This window comes from Crotalus tigris, unplaced genomic scaffold (genome assembly GCF_016545835.1).
Source record: "Crotalus tigris isolate CLP2741 ecotype Arizona unplaced genomic scaffold, ASM1654583v1 scf7180000023712.884563, whole genome shotgun sequence".
NCBI lineage: Eukaryota > Metazoa > Chordata > Lepidosauria > Squamata > Viperidae > Crotalus > Crotalus tigris.
Genome location: NW_024100134.1, coordinates 843,106 through 858,991, shown reverse-complemented (window position 1 = coordinate 858,991; position 15,886 = coordinate 843,106). Strand labels below are relative to the sequence as shown.

Here is a 15,886-nt window from a genome sequence, read left to right as displayed (position 1 = left end):
AAGACCCACCGTGGAGGGCAACGTGTGCTTCGTTGGAGAACCCGCCAAGAGTTAATCCCTCATTTAGAATATTTGATTTTATTTCATTCTTTCTCTCCCCACCAGTCCTTCAGATTGATTTATGAGCGGGGAGTTTTATTCTTGTTGACTCTCTCCTTGTAGACCAGTGGTTCTCAACCTGTGGGTCATGACCCCATTTGGGGTCGAACGACCATTTCACGGGGGTCGACAAACAATGCAGTCCGCCATTTTTTCCCCCTTTTCCTTAGCTGTGCTACTCCCTTTTATTCTATTGGCTTTTGAAAGCCAATAGAATAGACTCTCTTGAATAGAGTCTAATTCTATTGGCTTTCAAAAGCCAATAGGAATTGTCCAGGCTGTCTCTGCCCTGCTGAGCCCGCCAAAAGTCCCATTCTGCAAACGGTGCTGCAAGTTGTCTGCAGTGAAGGCGAGCTGTCTGGAAGTTTCCACCCCTCCCTGCTGAGCAACTACTAAAAATGTAAGTAAAAGAGGGCCAGGGGTGGGAGGTGGGAGGCCAGCGGGCACAGGGAGGGTTGCTGGCGCGCGTGGGGCCTGGCGGGTGCCTTACCTCCCTTGGGCTGGGCCAGCTGGTGGCCCAGCCGGTGGTCGGCCTGCGCCGTCTCTGCCGCTTGCCAGCTACGCCTCGGCTGGCGCAGGAGGCGGCACCACGCATGTGCGGCGCTCCCAAGCAGGGAAAATCCTCGACTTACGACCGGTTGGGTAGTCCTCGACTTACGACCAGTTGGGGGTCGTGGCATTAAAAAGGTTGAGAACCACTGTTATAGACCATCCCTTAAATATGGTTTTAATGGAGAGGAGATAATGCCGGAATGGGATGAATGCATCTATATATGCAACCTATGTGGAAAATGCTTTAGTTTAGAAATGATGTGTTCGGATGCAACAATCCTGTGATTCCTTTTTTTTTTTAATGTCTTTTGGGGAATATTGGGGTGGGAATGGAAAAACATTGGGAGCAAACTGTTCAGAAAGAAAGAGAAGAGAGGGAGGGGGAGGGAGGGAGGAAGAAAGGAAGGAAGGAAGGAAGGAAGAAAAAGATGGTAAGACAAGGAGAAGGAAGGAAGGGAGGGAGATGGCGAAGCAAGGAGAGAGAAAGAAAGAAAGAAAGAAAAGAAAGAAAGAAAGAAAGAAAGAAAGAAAGAAAGAAAGAAAGAGAAAGAAAGAAAGAAGGAAAGATAGATGTCCAGGCAAGGAGAAGGAGAGAAGGAAGGAAAGAAAGATGGAAAGGAAGGAAGAGAGAGAGAGAGAGAAAGAAAAGGAGAGGATGGAAGAAAAAGAAAGAAAAAGGAAAGAAAGAAAAAGAAAGAAAACCACAAATATCTGGCTTTCGGACATTTCAGAGGAGCTAAAAGGGAAAAATGGTAGTGGGAGACTTTCCCATCTTTAATTTAAAAAGTAATTATTAAAAGAATTTTACTACTGAAATGTTACCATTTTTAGATTGAATTTTGGCAAGTGTCATCAAGAGGCTTTAGGAACTTGTCGGGAAACAATAGAATATCTATGTTTATGGAATTCATAAGGCCGCCCAACTCACATTTATTGCTTTGGATAGCATTACCTCAGTTTTGATTTAAAGTAATGGTTGAACAAAAAGAACGTTAAACCTAGTCAACAAACTACAGTTGTACAGAGACACAGCTTCCTCTGCTGATCAGCTTTTTCTCAGAATGGAAACAGTACGTCCTCCTCAACCATGCAGTCATCTGATGTTCAATTTTAAAATATTCTGGCAGTTGTTAACCGTAATCCTTTCTCAGGATAAAAAGATAGAAAGGATCTCCTCACTTGTTAATACCAGAGGGATTTCACCAGTGGTGGGATTCAAATACCTGAGTAACCAGTTCTCTGTGTGAATGTCACTTCCAGAAGTCCATTCTGGGCCTGGGCCTCCGAGTGAGGCCCCGAGCACTTGCGTGTGGCCTGCGATGCTCACACGTGTGAAGCTCCAGGCGCTTGGGCAAGTGGGGCCGTGAGCCCTTTTGATGCTCACACGAGTGGGGCTGTGAGCACCCACGACACTTGCACGAGTGGGGCCCTGAGTGTCTGCAGCAGAGTGGGGCTGCGCATACACGTGCACACCAGCCAGCCACTCACACCACCCAGTTGCCACGGCCCACAGGTTGGGGACCCCTGGACTAGAACATCCAAGATCCTTTTCAACTCTCTTATTCTGTCCTTCTGTCAATAAGTATGACGGCAATGGTGGCTAGAAGTTCCAGAGACCAAATTTACCGCATCTTTAGCCAAAGATGTGTTCAGCAGCTTACCAACAGGGGTCTAGAGCAGGGCTTTTCAACCAGTGGTACGGGTACCACCTGTGGTACATTGGCACCTGGCAGGTGGTATGTGACCATCCTAGAAAAGTGGTAGCGGGGGAGGGGAATGAGCTGAACCGGTGGCAGCACCGCACAAGCCTGAGCGAGAGACGGCTGGAGCTGCAGGGCTGTCGGGGCTCAGAGGAAGCTCCAGGATCAGTGCCAGGCTCCAGCTGGAGCTCGGCGCTGATCCTTGTGCTTCTGCTGAGCCCAGAAAAAGCGCCGATCAGCTGGAATGTTGCAGCTTCTCCAGGGTCTTGTGATTTACATTCAGATGCTTGGCAAGTGATTCATATTTATGACGGTCACAGTGTCCCAGGGTCATGTGAAGTGACCAAAACCTGCTGCAACCACCCAGCAGACGGGGGGGGGGGAATAAAGACCAAATACCCCCCACCCCACTCCTGCTGCCAATCCTCAACAGAAATGCTCACAACAATGAAAACCTTGGACAGGAGGAAGAGCGCCACTGGGTGGGCAGGCAGGTGTCTTGCTCGGCTGTGGCTTGGGCACTTTTTTCAGTGCCATTGTAAGCGAACTGTTGTAAGTCAAGGACTACCTGTACGTTATCACTTTTTCTTTTTTTTTTTTTTTTTTTTGGTCATCAAGTTTTTGACACCTTGCTAGGCGACTGGTGGTACTCGGATGTTGCCATATCCTAAAAGTGGTACAATGGCTGAAAAGGTTGAAAAGCCCTTGTCTAGAGTGACCGCTGGCACTTGGCTTTTTACATGCGGAAGGATATTTTCCAGCGGTGACTTCACATCGCTTAAATCAGCAGGCCTAGTGACAGTCGATGACAGATTATCAGACACGACGTCTAAAAACATTACATGCTGAACTGGCAGATGGGACTTTTTCCCACCCAATTTCCCACCTGGGATCGCAGCTCCGTTTAATAATGAATTGCGCCGTTAGTTTAACTATCTCATACGCATAGCAACAGGAAAACAAAGAATTCGCAGTTGTCCCATTTCCTTTTCTTTTGAGCCCTAGTAAAAGGGTTGAAAAGAACTCGTTGGAAGACGCAGTCTAATTTTCCCTCCCATTATTACATTTGTTGTACAGATTTGCCACACAAATTAAGCAAGAACTGTGAAATATCTGCTGCCCTCCATCACAAACATTGCTGTTTATTTTTATTCTTTTTACTTTTTCTTCTCTTCTGGAGCATTTTGTAGCAATTGCAAAATGTGGCAATGAAGGGGGGAAAAAAATAAAAGAGATGTAGAAGAAAACAAATTAGTAGAGCTTTATACACAACTTATCTGTGTGCTTTGACCTTAGCGGTGTTTTGTACTGTTGAATGTGATGTTTCTTTCTCCTCTTGGCACTTCTTTAAGGATCAGTGATGGATTTGGCTGAGATACAGGTAGTCCTCGACTTACAACATTAGTGACCGTTCAGAATCACAGTGAAAAAAGTGACTTAGGGCCATTTTTCACACTTACGACCGTTGCAGCATCCCCAGGGTCGCCTGAACGAAATTTGGATGCTTGGCAACTGGCTCGTATTTACGACGGTTGCAAAGTCCTGGAGTCACGTGATCACCATTTGCGTCCTTCCAACAAGGAAAATCAGTGGGGGAAGCCAAATTCCCTTAATGACTGCATGATTCACTTAACGACTGCAGTGATTCGTTTAACAACCATACAGTCGTAAAATCAGGCGTGACTTAATAACAACCTCCTTGCTTAGCAGTGGAAATTCAGGTCATAGTTTGGGGCTCAGGTTTGATCGTAAATCGAGGACTAGCCGTACCAAGAAATTTTGGAGCCTCTGTTGAGTTAGTACAATCTTCGGATACTATGTCCAAAGCTACCTTGGATCTTCAGCCAACGCAACATAAGTGCACACTTCAAGTTCACGAATACACTAAGGGAGAAGCTTGTTCACCCAAAGGATGAAACACCCAGACACAAACTGAGCAACGTGGTATATGAAGTACGATGCAGTGAGCCATGTCTAGATCTGTACATTGGGGAAACAAAACAACTACTTCACAAATGCACGGCACAACATAGGAGAACAAACCCATCAGGACAAGAGTCAGGAGTCCATCTGCATTTGAAAGATGAAGGCCGCTCTTTCGAGGACAGCAAACTCCACATTTTGGACAGGGAGGACCGCTGGTTTGAAAGAGGGGTCCAAGAGGCCATCTGTGTCAAAACTGAACAGCCCTCCCTCAACAGAGGGGGAGGGACACAACATCATCTATCTCCAGTCGACAACACGGTCCTTTCAGCGGTTCCAAGAAGGCTCCACGCCCATTTGCACCACTCAGGTGACCCTGAAGACATAGATAAACCTCCAGCTGGCCTTAAGGACTCTCTAAAAGGAATGCAAATGACCAGCTGTCTGCAAGGAGTATAAATCCTTCCATCCTCCACCATCCAGTCAGAGCTGAAGAAGCTCCTTGCAAAACATTTTCAAAGGAAAAAAACAACAACAAGGAAGTCCAGATGTCATTGGGAAAGTGCCTTTGGGATCCTACCTTTGAGCTTTATCAGCATTCATGAAAAAAGGAAAGATGTCGATTAAAGGAGCCAAAACTAGAATTATTGTTTGACTTGGAATACTGCATCCAGTTTTGGTCACCAGGATGTAAAAAAGATATTGAGACTCTGGAAAGAGTGCAGAGAAGAGCAACAAAGATGATTAGGTCACTAAACAAACGGTTGTAAATCGAGGACTACCTCTACTTTGAGCTAGATGTATTTAATCTCCGTATTATACGCAAAAGGGCTTGTAAATTATTTCAGCCAATCCAATCCATAATAATAATAATAAAGTTGGAAGGGACCTTGGAGGTCATCGAGTCCAACCCCCTGCTCAGGCAGGAAACCCTATACCATTTCAGACAAACGGTTGTCTAGTCTCTTCTTCAAAACCTCCAGTGATGGAGCATTCACCGCTTCTGGAGGCAGGTTGTTCCACTGGTTAATTGTTCTAACTGTCAGGAAGCTTCTCCTTAGTTCTAGGCTGCTTCTCTCCTTGATCAGTTTCCATCCATTGCTTCTTGTCCTGCCTTCTGGTGCTTTGGAGAAGAGCTTGACTCCTTCTTCTTTGGGGCAGCCCCTGAGATACTGGAACACTGCTATCATGTCCCCCCTCGTCCTTCTCTTCATTAGACTAGACATACCCAATTCCAGCAACCATTCCTTGTCTGTTTTAGCCTCCAGTTTCCCTGATCATCTTTGTTGCTCTTCTCTGCACTCTTTCTAGAGTCTCAACATCTTTTTTACATCGTGGTGACCAAAACTGGATGCCGTATTCCAAGTGTGGCCTTAATGTCATTCTTAAATGTTGGAATGGTTTCCAGCGTGGGATAAGTCGATTATGTGTGAGGTAGATTTAATTCCATTTAAAAAAAAAATCTCCTTTTTCCACCTCAATGTTGGCAGGTTCAGCATATTAGCTGTGGAACCTTTGGTGTGCAAAAACATTTCATTTTTCATTACCGATGTTGCTGTTCACGTTTTCCATTATTTAAAGGCTTTATTGAAAAATTCATGCCCTATTGGTACCCTGAGACATCCCGCAGCTCGCTGTGTTGATTCACGACGCATGGAACACACAATGTTGTGCCTTGGTCTCCTTCTGGGAACTGGCATTTCATCGTGGTCCTTGAAGAAAAACCGTTCCCGTGAAATCCCTCGCGTTCCTTCCAAGTTGAGTCATGCATGCTCTGATCTTCAGAACCGACGATGAATTATTCACAATCGATGGTGCAAGGGTGGGCACGATGCTGATCATCATCTTGCTTGTAATATGCGGTTTATCGCCCTGTTCCCGGACCTGGTTTAATTATAGAATGCAAATGGGGCGTGTGATGTTTTAAAAAAGAAAAAGGTATAAGTGTTGGGGTTTTTTTTTCATAGAAGAGAATATTTGTAGCTCAAGACTGAACTGTGGGGTCCTCAGTGCTTTCTGAGCATAGTGGTTTTCTTGCAGACGTTTCATGACCAAACCAGGTAATATGATCAGTGCTAGAAGGCGGTAGGGTGTGAGGAGGAGGAGGACGAGAATTGTGGAGTTCTTGGTGCTCTCTGGGCTTAGTTGCTTTCTTGCAGGTGTTTCATTACCCAACTAGGTAACATCATCAGTGCTCGTAGGGAATGGGATGTGAGATGGAGGGGGGGACTGTGGGGTTCTTGGTGCTCTCTGAGCTTGGTGGATTTCTTGCAGATGTTTCACTACCCAACTATTATCAGTGCTAGAAGGGAATGGGATGTGAGGAGGAGAAGGACCATGGCACAATGGTTAGAATGCAGTATTGCAGGCTAACTCTGCCCACTGCCAGGAGTTCGATCCTGACTGGCTCATGCTTGACTCAGACTTCCATCCTTCCAAGGTCAATAAAATGAGGACCCAAATTGTTGTGGGCAAATAGGCTGACTCTGTAAACTGCTTAGAGAAGGCTGTAAAGCACTGTGAAGCAGTATATAAGTTTAAGTGCTATTGCTATTGTTGTTGGTGCTGTCTGAGCTTGGTGGTTTTCTTGCAAATGTTTCATTACCTAACTAGGTAACATCATTAGTGCTAGAAGGGAATGGGCTAGGACGGGCAGGCAACCTTGGCTCTTGTATGACTCGTGGACTTCAACTCCCAGAATTCCTGAGCCAGTATGGCTCAGCATGGAAACCTCTCCCTTTCTCCTCAGCATGGCTGGCTCAGGAATTCTGGGAGTTGAAATCCACGAGTCATAAAAGAGCCAAGGTTGCCTACCTCTGACCTAGGGAGACCATCTGAACAGAACAGAATCGGACACAATTGAATGAATAACATCAATATCATCAGAGGAGGGAGAATGAGAAGGAAAACTTACAGGCCACCCATGCCATCCCCTCCACTCACAAATCCTGACCATCCCTGTCCTATCAGTGAACCCACAGACAATCAAACAAACAAACAAAAAAATCCCTTACATCTTTCCATTCCTTTACACCTAGGCTGGAACTGACTAAGTGTATCTCTTCCCTAGGTCAGGGGTAGGCAACCTTGGCTCTTTTATGACTCGTGGACATCAACTCCCATAATTCCTGAGCCAGCAATGCTGAGGAGAAAGGGAGAGGTTTTCATGCTGAGCCATGCTGGCTCAGGAATTCTGGGAGTTGAAGTCCACGAGTCATAAAAGAGACAAGATTGCCTACCGCTGGGCTGGGAGGAGGAAGAGAGGGGGAGGAGGACAACGACAATTACGTGATCCTTGGTGTTCTCTGAGCTTGGTAGTCTCCTTGCAGACGTTTTACTACCCAACTAGGTAACATCATCAGTGTATGCCACTTGTCTTGCCAAAGGCGACTCTAGGCGGCTTAACAGACAATGATTAAAATGCCTTGTGAAACATTAAAGCAGTAAGTAAAGATCTTAAATTTACAATGCAATTGAAATAAAACTAAACAGAATAGAAAGGGAGGGAGGGAGGGAGGGAGCAAATTACACCCAGAGAGGAGGTGGTGTGTTATCTACAGACAGTCCTTGACCTACAACAATTCATTTAGTGCCCATTCAAAGTTATAGCAGCACTGAAAAAAGTGACTTTATGACCATTGTTCACCCTTGCCATCATTTCAGCGTCCCCTTCGGCAGTTTCCAAGCATCTGAATTTTGATCATGAGCTGGTTTATCACCAGCTTACAGGTAGTCCTTGACTTACGGCCACAACTGAGCCCAGAATTTATGTTGCTAAGTGAAAAATTTGTTGTGAGTTTTGCCCCCTTTTATGCATCCAGTTTTGGTCACCACGATGTAAAAAAGATGTTGAGATTTTAAAAAAGAGTGCAGAGAAGAGCAACAAAGATGATCAGGGGACTGGAGGCTAAAACATATAAGGAATGGCTGCTGGAATTGGAGATGTCTAGTCTAATGAAGAGAAGGACGAGGGGGGACATGATAGCAGTGTTCCAGTATCTCAGGGGCTGCCCCAAAGAAGAGGGAGTCAAGCTATTATCCAAAGCCCCTGAAGGCAGGACAAGAAGGAACGGATGGAAACTGATCAAGGAGAGAAGCAGCCTAGAACTAAGGAGAAACTTCCTGACAGTTAGAACAATTAACCAGTGGAACAACCTGTCTCTAGAAGTTGTGGATGCTCCATCACTGGAAGTTTTGAAGAAGAGACTGGATAACCATTTGTCCGAAATGGTGTGTAGGGTTTCCTGCCTGAGCAGGGGATTGGACTACATGACCTCCAAGGTCCCTTCCAACTTTACTACTACTACTATTATTATTATTATTATTATTATTATTATTATTATTATTATTATTATTATTATTATTATTATTATAGATTAATGTGTGTGAGAGATGCAGGATTGGTACTCTCAAGAAACGGACTTGTTCCTCTTTGCCAAGATGGCTATTTAGCATCCATAAAGCGCTGCTTTATAAAATTATTATTATTATTATTACTTTTCTTGCCGTATTTGTTAAATCAGTGGTTCTCAACCTGTGGGTCGGGACCCCATTTGGGGTCGAACGACCATTTCACGGGGGTCGCCAAACAAGGCTGTCCGCTATTTCCCCCCCTTTTCTTTGGCCACGCCCCTGGGACCCGGTGATGTATAAGTGGTTGGGGGTCACCACAACATGGGGAACTGTATTATGGGGTCGCGGCATTAGAAAGGTTGAGAACCACTGTGTTAAATGAACCACTGCAGTTGTTAAGTTAGTGAGCAAGCGGCCGCAGAAGAACTGGGGCAGTGGCGTGATAAGTGTGGGGGCGTAGGAGGCCTAGCTGTGGCGGTCCTAAAGTAAGCGGGTAAGACACCCCCTCCCCCCGAAAATAAGACTTGGTGCCTCTTTTAGAGGCAAAAAGAAAACATAAGAACCGGGTCTTATTTTCGGGGAAACACAGTAGGAGCCGAGGGCTTGGCAGCCCAAGGAAACAACTGCCAATCATCGCTGTCGTGGAAAAAACCCAATGAAAAAGACAAGAGGCAGCAACACAAAACAATAATTCTTACTTTAAGATTCAGAGGTTTATTTTGCTAATAATTTGGAATATAGCAAACATAATAACACCACACCACTTACCTTAGTAACCCATTGCAATGAGGTCCAGTGACATAGCAGGTCCAGCAAGGACAGCTATAGGCCAGTGGCAAATCAATCGGGTCCAGTCCTAACTTTTTATACTTTCTCATCCTATGATGGTCAGCAACCTTACACTTTCTGCTGAACATAACTTTCTACATACTCGTGTACATTGGAACCTGCCTCCATCAGCTGCTTTCAGTCCCCTATTTCTTACTGTTCCAGTCCTTGCGTTCTGAATACATTTAAAAACAAGCAATGAGGTCCAGTGACATAGCAGGTCCAGCAGGGACAGCTATAGGCCAGTGGCAAATCAATCGGGTCCAGTCCTAACTTTTTATACTTTCTCATCCTATGATGGTCAGCAACCTTACACTTTCTGCTGAACATAACTTTCTACATACTCGTGTACATTGGAACCTGCCTCCATCAGCTGCTTTCAGTCCCCTATTTCTTACTGTTCCAGTCCTTGCGTTCTGAATACATTTAAAAACAAGCAATGAGGTCCAGTGACATAGCAGGTCCAGCAGGGACAGCTATAGGCCAGTGGCAAATCAATCGGGTCCAGTCCTAACTTTTTATACTTTCTCATCCTATGATGGTCAGCAACCTTACACTTTCTGCTGAACATAACTTTCTACATACTCGTGTACATTGGAACCTGCATCCATCAGCTGCTTTCAGTCCCCTATTTCTTACTGTTCCAGTCCTTACGTTTTGAATATATTTAAAAACAAGCAAGCTTACCAAAATCGTATTAAGTAAAGTACAATTGCAAACTGCAAAATTAAGCCTAGCCCAGACTTTGCTTCAATACTTTTCCCATGAGGCCTGATTTAGTTCACCTGGACCTAAACCTGGCATAGAAAAACAATAGCCAATATTTTCGTCTTCCACACCGGCCATCAACACACCAATCAACCAATAGGACGGCACCACGTAAATATGAAGCATAGAAGAGCCCAGAGGTCCCCTGAGGATGGACCCCACCATGAGCCCGAAAGCTCAAAAGATTATATCTCTGGTCCCAGTGACCAACCCAGGTTGCATCTTGAATAGGTTTCTTCCCCTCAACTTTGCCTGGACATACATCCAAGATCACCGCAGATGGGGACGGCAGCCAAGAAATTAAAAGACGCTTGCTCCTGGGGAGGAAAGCTATGGCAAATCTAGACAGCATACTAAGAAGCAGAGAAATCACCCTGCCAACAAAAGTGCGTATAGTCAAGGCCATGGTTTTCCCAGTTGTAATGGACAGCTGTGAAAGTTGGACCATAAGAAAGGCTGAGCGCCAAAGAATGGAGGCCTTTGAACTCTGGTGCTGGAGAAGACTCCTGCAAGTCCCCTGGACTGCAAGGCGATCAAACCGGTCAGTCCTGGAGGAGATCAACCCCGACTTCTCTTTAGAAGGCCAGATCCTGAAGTTGAAACTCAAGTACTTTGGCCACCTAATGAGAAGGAAGGACTCACTGGAGAAGAGCTTGATGCTGGGAAAGATGGAGGGCAAGAGAAGAATGGGATGACAGAGAACGAGGGGGCTGGATGGAGTCACTGAAGCAGTAGGTGTGAACTTAAATGGACTCCAGAAGATGGTAGAGGACAGGAAGGCCTGGAGGAATGCTGTCCATGGAGTTGCGATGAGTAGGACAGGACTTCGCAACTAACAACAACAACATCCAAAATTGGGTAAGCCAAGAAATCAGCTAAGGGCTCTGGAAATGTTAGAAAATGATCATTTTGGAAGTACAAAATCAATTTAGTGGTTCATTGGCAATACCCCTTGCATTTCAAGGCCCTCCAGTTGATGGGTGGGCAACCTTTAACAGATGCCAGGTAGTAAGTGAAAATAAGATTGGACCATGCTTATATAGAATAGAGCTGGAAAGGACCTTGGAGGTCTTCTAGTCCAGCCCCCCGCTTAAGAAGGAAAACCTACACCATCTCAGACAGGTGATTGTCTAGTCCAGTGATGGCGAACCTCTTAGAGACCGAGTGCCCAAACTGCAACCCAAAACCCACTTATGTATCGTCGGGTGCCGGGTGGGCATAGCCCATTGGGTGGGTGTGGCAATAGGGCGGGTGTGGCTAATTGGGTGGGCATGGCCCATTGGGTGGGCGTGGCTACGGTAGTAAAGGCAGACTAGGTCAGACTAAAAAGTTCAACCAATCAATTCCAACTTTGCAAGATCTTTTTTTTTCCATGAGAAGGTGAATTGATTGATTGATTGATTGATTGCTTGCTTGATTTTTTTTTTTTTTGCACATGGCGGCAGAGACCTAAAGCGAACAGGTTTTATAAAACCCAGCTGAAGGCCTAGGATTGGGACAACAGCGCACGTGCCCACAGAGACGGCTCTACATGCCACCTGTGGCATACGTGCCATAGGTTCACCACCATGGGTCTAATCTTTTCTTAAAGATCTCCAAGGATGGGGCGCCCGTGATTTCTGGTGGCCAGCTGTTCCACTGGTTGATTGTCCTCACTGTTAGGAAGTTTCTCTTTAATTCCAGGTTGCTTCTCTCCTTGGTCAGTTTCCAACCATTGTTTCTCGTCCTTCCCTCTGGTGCTTTGGTGAACAACCTGGCCCCTTCTGCCTTGTGGCAGTCCCTCAGATACTGGACTACTGCTATCACGTGTCCCCTATTTCTTCTTTTCTCCTTATGCTCTGTTGCAACAAGTCATTTACATATTGATGGAGCAATATGCAAAAAAAAAAATCCCACTGCCAAGAACTGCATTTGCTCACGATAAAATCAAGATCCCTTGTTTTTCTTCCTTTCTTGTGAATAAACAGCATATTGGCTCACGCAGGCTATTTATTCCTTCCAATGAAAAATGATTGTGCCATCTCAGCTCGTGTTCCATGGAAGCCCTGATCGAAAAAGAGCAGCAAGCTGTCTTTTTTTGGGAACCCGCACTAAGGATCTCAAAATCTTCCATCCGAAACTTTTACTTTAGTCAGCCCAGTCAGGAAGTGGACTGAACACAGTGCTTTTTGCTCAGATGTGTGTCTGGTAAATGGGGGTTGGATCCAGCTTTTATCGTAACAGAAATAGATATATTGATATAAGTAGTCATTCTAACTATTGCCGTGGTGGTTAGAATGCAGTATTGCAGGCTGACTCTGCCGACTGCCAGCAGTTCGATCCTAACCAGCTCAAGGTCAACTCAGTCTTCCATCTTCCGAGGTCGGTAAAATGAGGACCCAGATTGTTGGGGGGGCAAAGTGCTGACTCTGTAAACCGTTTAGAGAGTGCTGTAAAGAATAGTGGGGCAGTATGTAAGTCTAAATGCTATTGCTATGTCTATAAATTTATAAATATATTAAATCTATGGGATTTAAGTCCAATCCACTGCCTATGTAAGCTTATCCGAAATTAGCAATCATGCTCCTATTTGTTTTATGTACTATGTATAAGAGCCAGTTTGGTCTAGTGCAGGGGTAGGCATCCTTGACTCTTTTATGACTTGTAGACTTCAACTTCCAGAATTCCTGAGCCGGCATGGCTCAGCATGGAAACCTCTCCGTTTCTCCTCAGCATGGCTGGCTCAGGAATTCTGGGAGTTGAAGTCCACGAGTCATAAAAGAACCAAGGTGGCCTATCCCGGTATAGGGTTTCCTGCCTGAGCAGGGGGTTGGACTAGATGACCTCCAAGGTCCCTTCCAACATTATCACCATCATCGTCATCATTATTATTTATGGTGGCAAAAAGGTGATCACCTGACCTCAAGACACGACAACAGTTGTAAATATGAACATCTTTCTTAATTTTGATCACATGATCACAGGGACATAGGTCACTTTTTTCAGTGCCGCCGTAAGTTTGAATATTCACTAAATGAATGGCTGTAAATGGGAGAACTGCCTGTATCCATTTTCTTTGCTTGCTCGGTTTATAATTCTCCCGTTTTCTTTTTGGATTTCCTGTGGAGATGTTAGATAAATTGAAGGACCGCTGGCTGCACACTAGCTTGTGGGAAAAGCTGGAGCTGATCAAAATAGTCCTTGTGGAACCCAAAGGAGGCGACAAATCTGATTTTGATGAGCTGCTTCAAATATACTCCGATGCCATCAAGTCTCAGAATGGCAGAGGTAAGTAAAAATGCAGAAAGGGGGGGGGGAACCTAGCTGGAACCTAGGTTGATTGGAACAAGATTCCTCCATATTACAGATAGTCCTCACCTTACGACCACAATTGGAACCGGAAGTTCCTGATGTGGTTCCGGCTAATGAAACATTCCAAAGAACTTCCAGGCATTGATTTTCCTAAAAGTCTTTTATTGTTACAAAATGTCGGCCCAGGCACAACGGAGGGATGGTAGGATCTAAGTTCTCTTCCTCTGAGCAGTTAAATTATCAGCATGTTCCCTCCCTAAATTAGCCCTCATATCTCACATTATCCAATTAGTGTGAAGGTCAAATGTTTTCTTCCTCTTTCTTTCCCGGCTTTACCCCCAACACCCCTTCTGCTCTTTATTAACCCCATATTTACCAGACAATTCTGCATATTGTCAAAAGCAAGAATATACAATATTTGCAGCGTTGACAGTTCCATTGCTAAACGAGAAGGTTGTAAAGTGAGTTGTGTTTGATTTTACAGCCTCTTTGCCAGGGTTGTTGTTGAGTGGCTCACCAGTGTTGTAAAGTAAATCACACAGTCGTAACGCTTCCCCCATTTACTTTGCTTGTCAGAAGGCCAGTGGGAAAGTTGCAAAAGGGGATCATATGACCCTGGGACAGTGCAACCGACATAAATACCCTGTTTCCCCAAAAATAAGGCCTACTACCCTGAAAAGAAGCCCTAGTTTGATTTTTGGGGGTGGGCCTAATATAAACCCCACCCCAAAAATAAGCCCTAGTCTGGGGCGAGGTACACACCTAAAAATAAAGCTAGAGCAGGGGTGGGGAGGTGGAGCTGGCCCACACGCCCCACACCCACTTACCTCACAGCTAGGCCTCTCCTTGCCAGCCCACTTCTGCGGCGTTTTCTGCAGCCAGGCCTGCATTTCTCAGTCACAAGCCTTTCCAGAAGGTCACTCCAGCCAAGAATCAAGTTATGGATTGAATCCATAGCTCGATACTCAGCTGCAGAGGCCTTCCGGAACAGCCTGAGTGCAAAATGCAGGCCCGAATGCAGCTGCAGAACTTCGGCCCCAGAAGAAGTGGACCGGCTAGGTGGGGCTGTCGGTGCCGGAGGTGAGTAAAAAAGACACACACACCGAAAATAAGACCTGGTGCCTCTTTTGGAGGCAAAAAAAATATAAAAAAATTAAGACCTGGTCTTATTTTTTGGGAAACCCGGCATGTGCCAGTTGCCGAGCATCTGAATTTTGATCATGTGACCACGGAGATGCTGCCACAGTCCTAGGTCACCTTTTTCACTGTTGGTGTAACTTCAAATGGTCCCTAAATGAATGGTTGTAAATCAAGGGCTACCTGTATGACGTTAGATGGCTGTGTTCTTTCGCTTCAGACGGAGCGCTGCTTATAGCTGTGTGCAGAGGCAAAGTCAGCGAAGGCCTGGATTTCTCCGATGACAACGCCCGGGCGGTTCTCACCATTGGAATTCCATTTCCAAACTTAAAAGATCTTCAGGTAGGAGACGCTTAAAATCACCTGTGGAGTATTTTATCAAGGAAGAAGTGAAGTCCTGAATGAATAAATTGTCGAATGTCCACAATGTGGTGTTATTTTGCTGTGTGTGTGTGTGTGTGTGTGTGTGTGAGTGTATGTTTCAACAAAGTCTCATTCGTCATCTTCAGGCTGGTGCTTTCGGCTTCGTGCTTCTAGGAGCAAAGAAGCACAAAGCCAAAAGCACCACCCTGAAGATGACGAATGAGACTTCGTCGAAACGTCGCCAAGACACTTCCAATTTGACGCGAGAGAAAACCCAAATAACCAAAGACCTACATACAAACACCCGCGAAAACCTCAGAAAACATATATATATATATATAGTATTTTATTTCTAATTTTACAATTAAGTATTTAAAAAGCAACGTGGTGACTGGATTAATCAACAGTTCAATAAGATACAAAAGTCTTTAGTATAAATCTCAAGTTACAACATCAAATATTTCCTCTCTTTTTCCCTGAATATCTACTATCTCAAATTAGGCTAATGCAGTTCTTATTGTTATCAACTAAGTAAAAACATCTTTGTTCCATTTATCAATAATTTTTAGCTTATACGCATCTTAATTGTGTTTGCATTCAACCCTTATATACAATCAATGTCCTGTTATTGATTTTTTTCCCAAGCTTTAATTTCCCATCACTATTCAAATTAACATTTAGTATTTATAATTTCCAAGCTTTTTTTGGGGAGAGCAGAATAACAGTTGGTAATACAGATGCTCATCCAAGGTTCTGTTTATCTTTGTGATTATTGTGAATAGTCTTATTAGTGAGAAGAAATACAGGTAGTCCCACAACAGAGCCCCAAATTGCTGTTGTTGCTTACAGTTGTTAAGTGAGTTTTAACCTAT

General features: G+C 44.8%; 1 protein-coding gene across 7 annotated transcripts in view; it reads left to right on the top strand.

Annotated features, from left to right (window-relative positions):
- Window positions 1-15,886, top strand: part of BRIP1 (BRCA1 interacting protein C-terminal helicase 1) — an 82,763-nt gene that overhangs the window by 18,004 nt on the left and 48,873 nt on the right. For all 7 annotated transcript variants that reach the window (XM_039320844.1, XM_039320841.1, XM_039320843.1 and 4 more), the window contains exons 9-10: window positions 13,331-13,490; window positions 14,872-14,993. In XM_039320844.1, coding sequence (XP_039176778.1) covers window positions 13,331-13,490; window positions 14,872-14,993 — 282 coding nt within the window. The remainder of the gene's footprint in view (window positions 1-13,330; window positions 13,491-14,871; window positions 14,994-15,886) is intronic.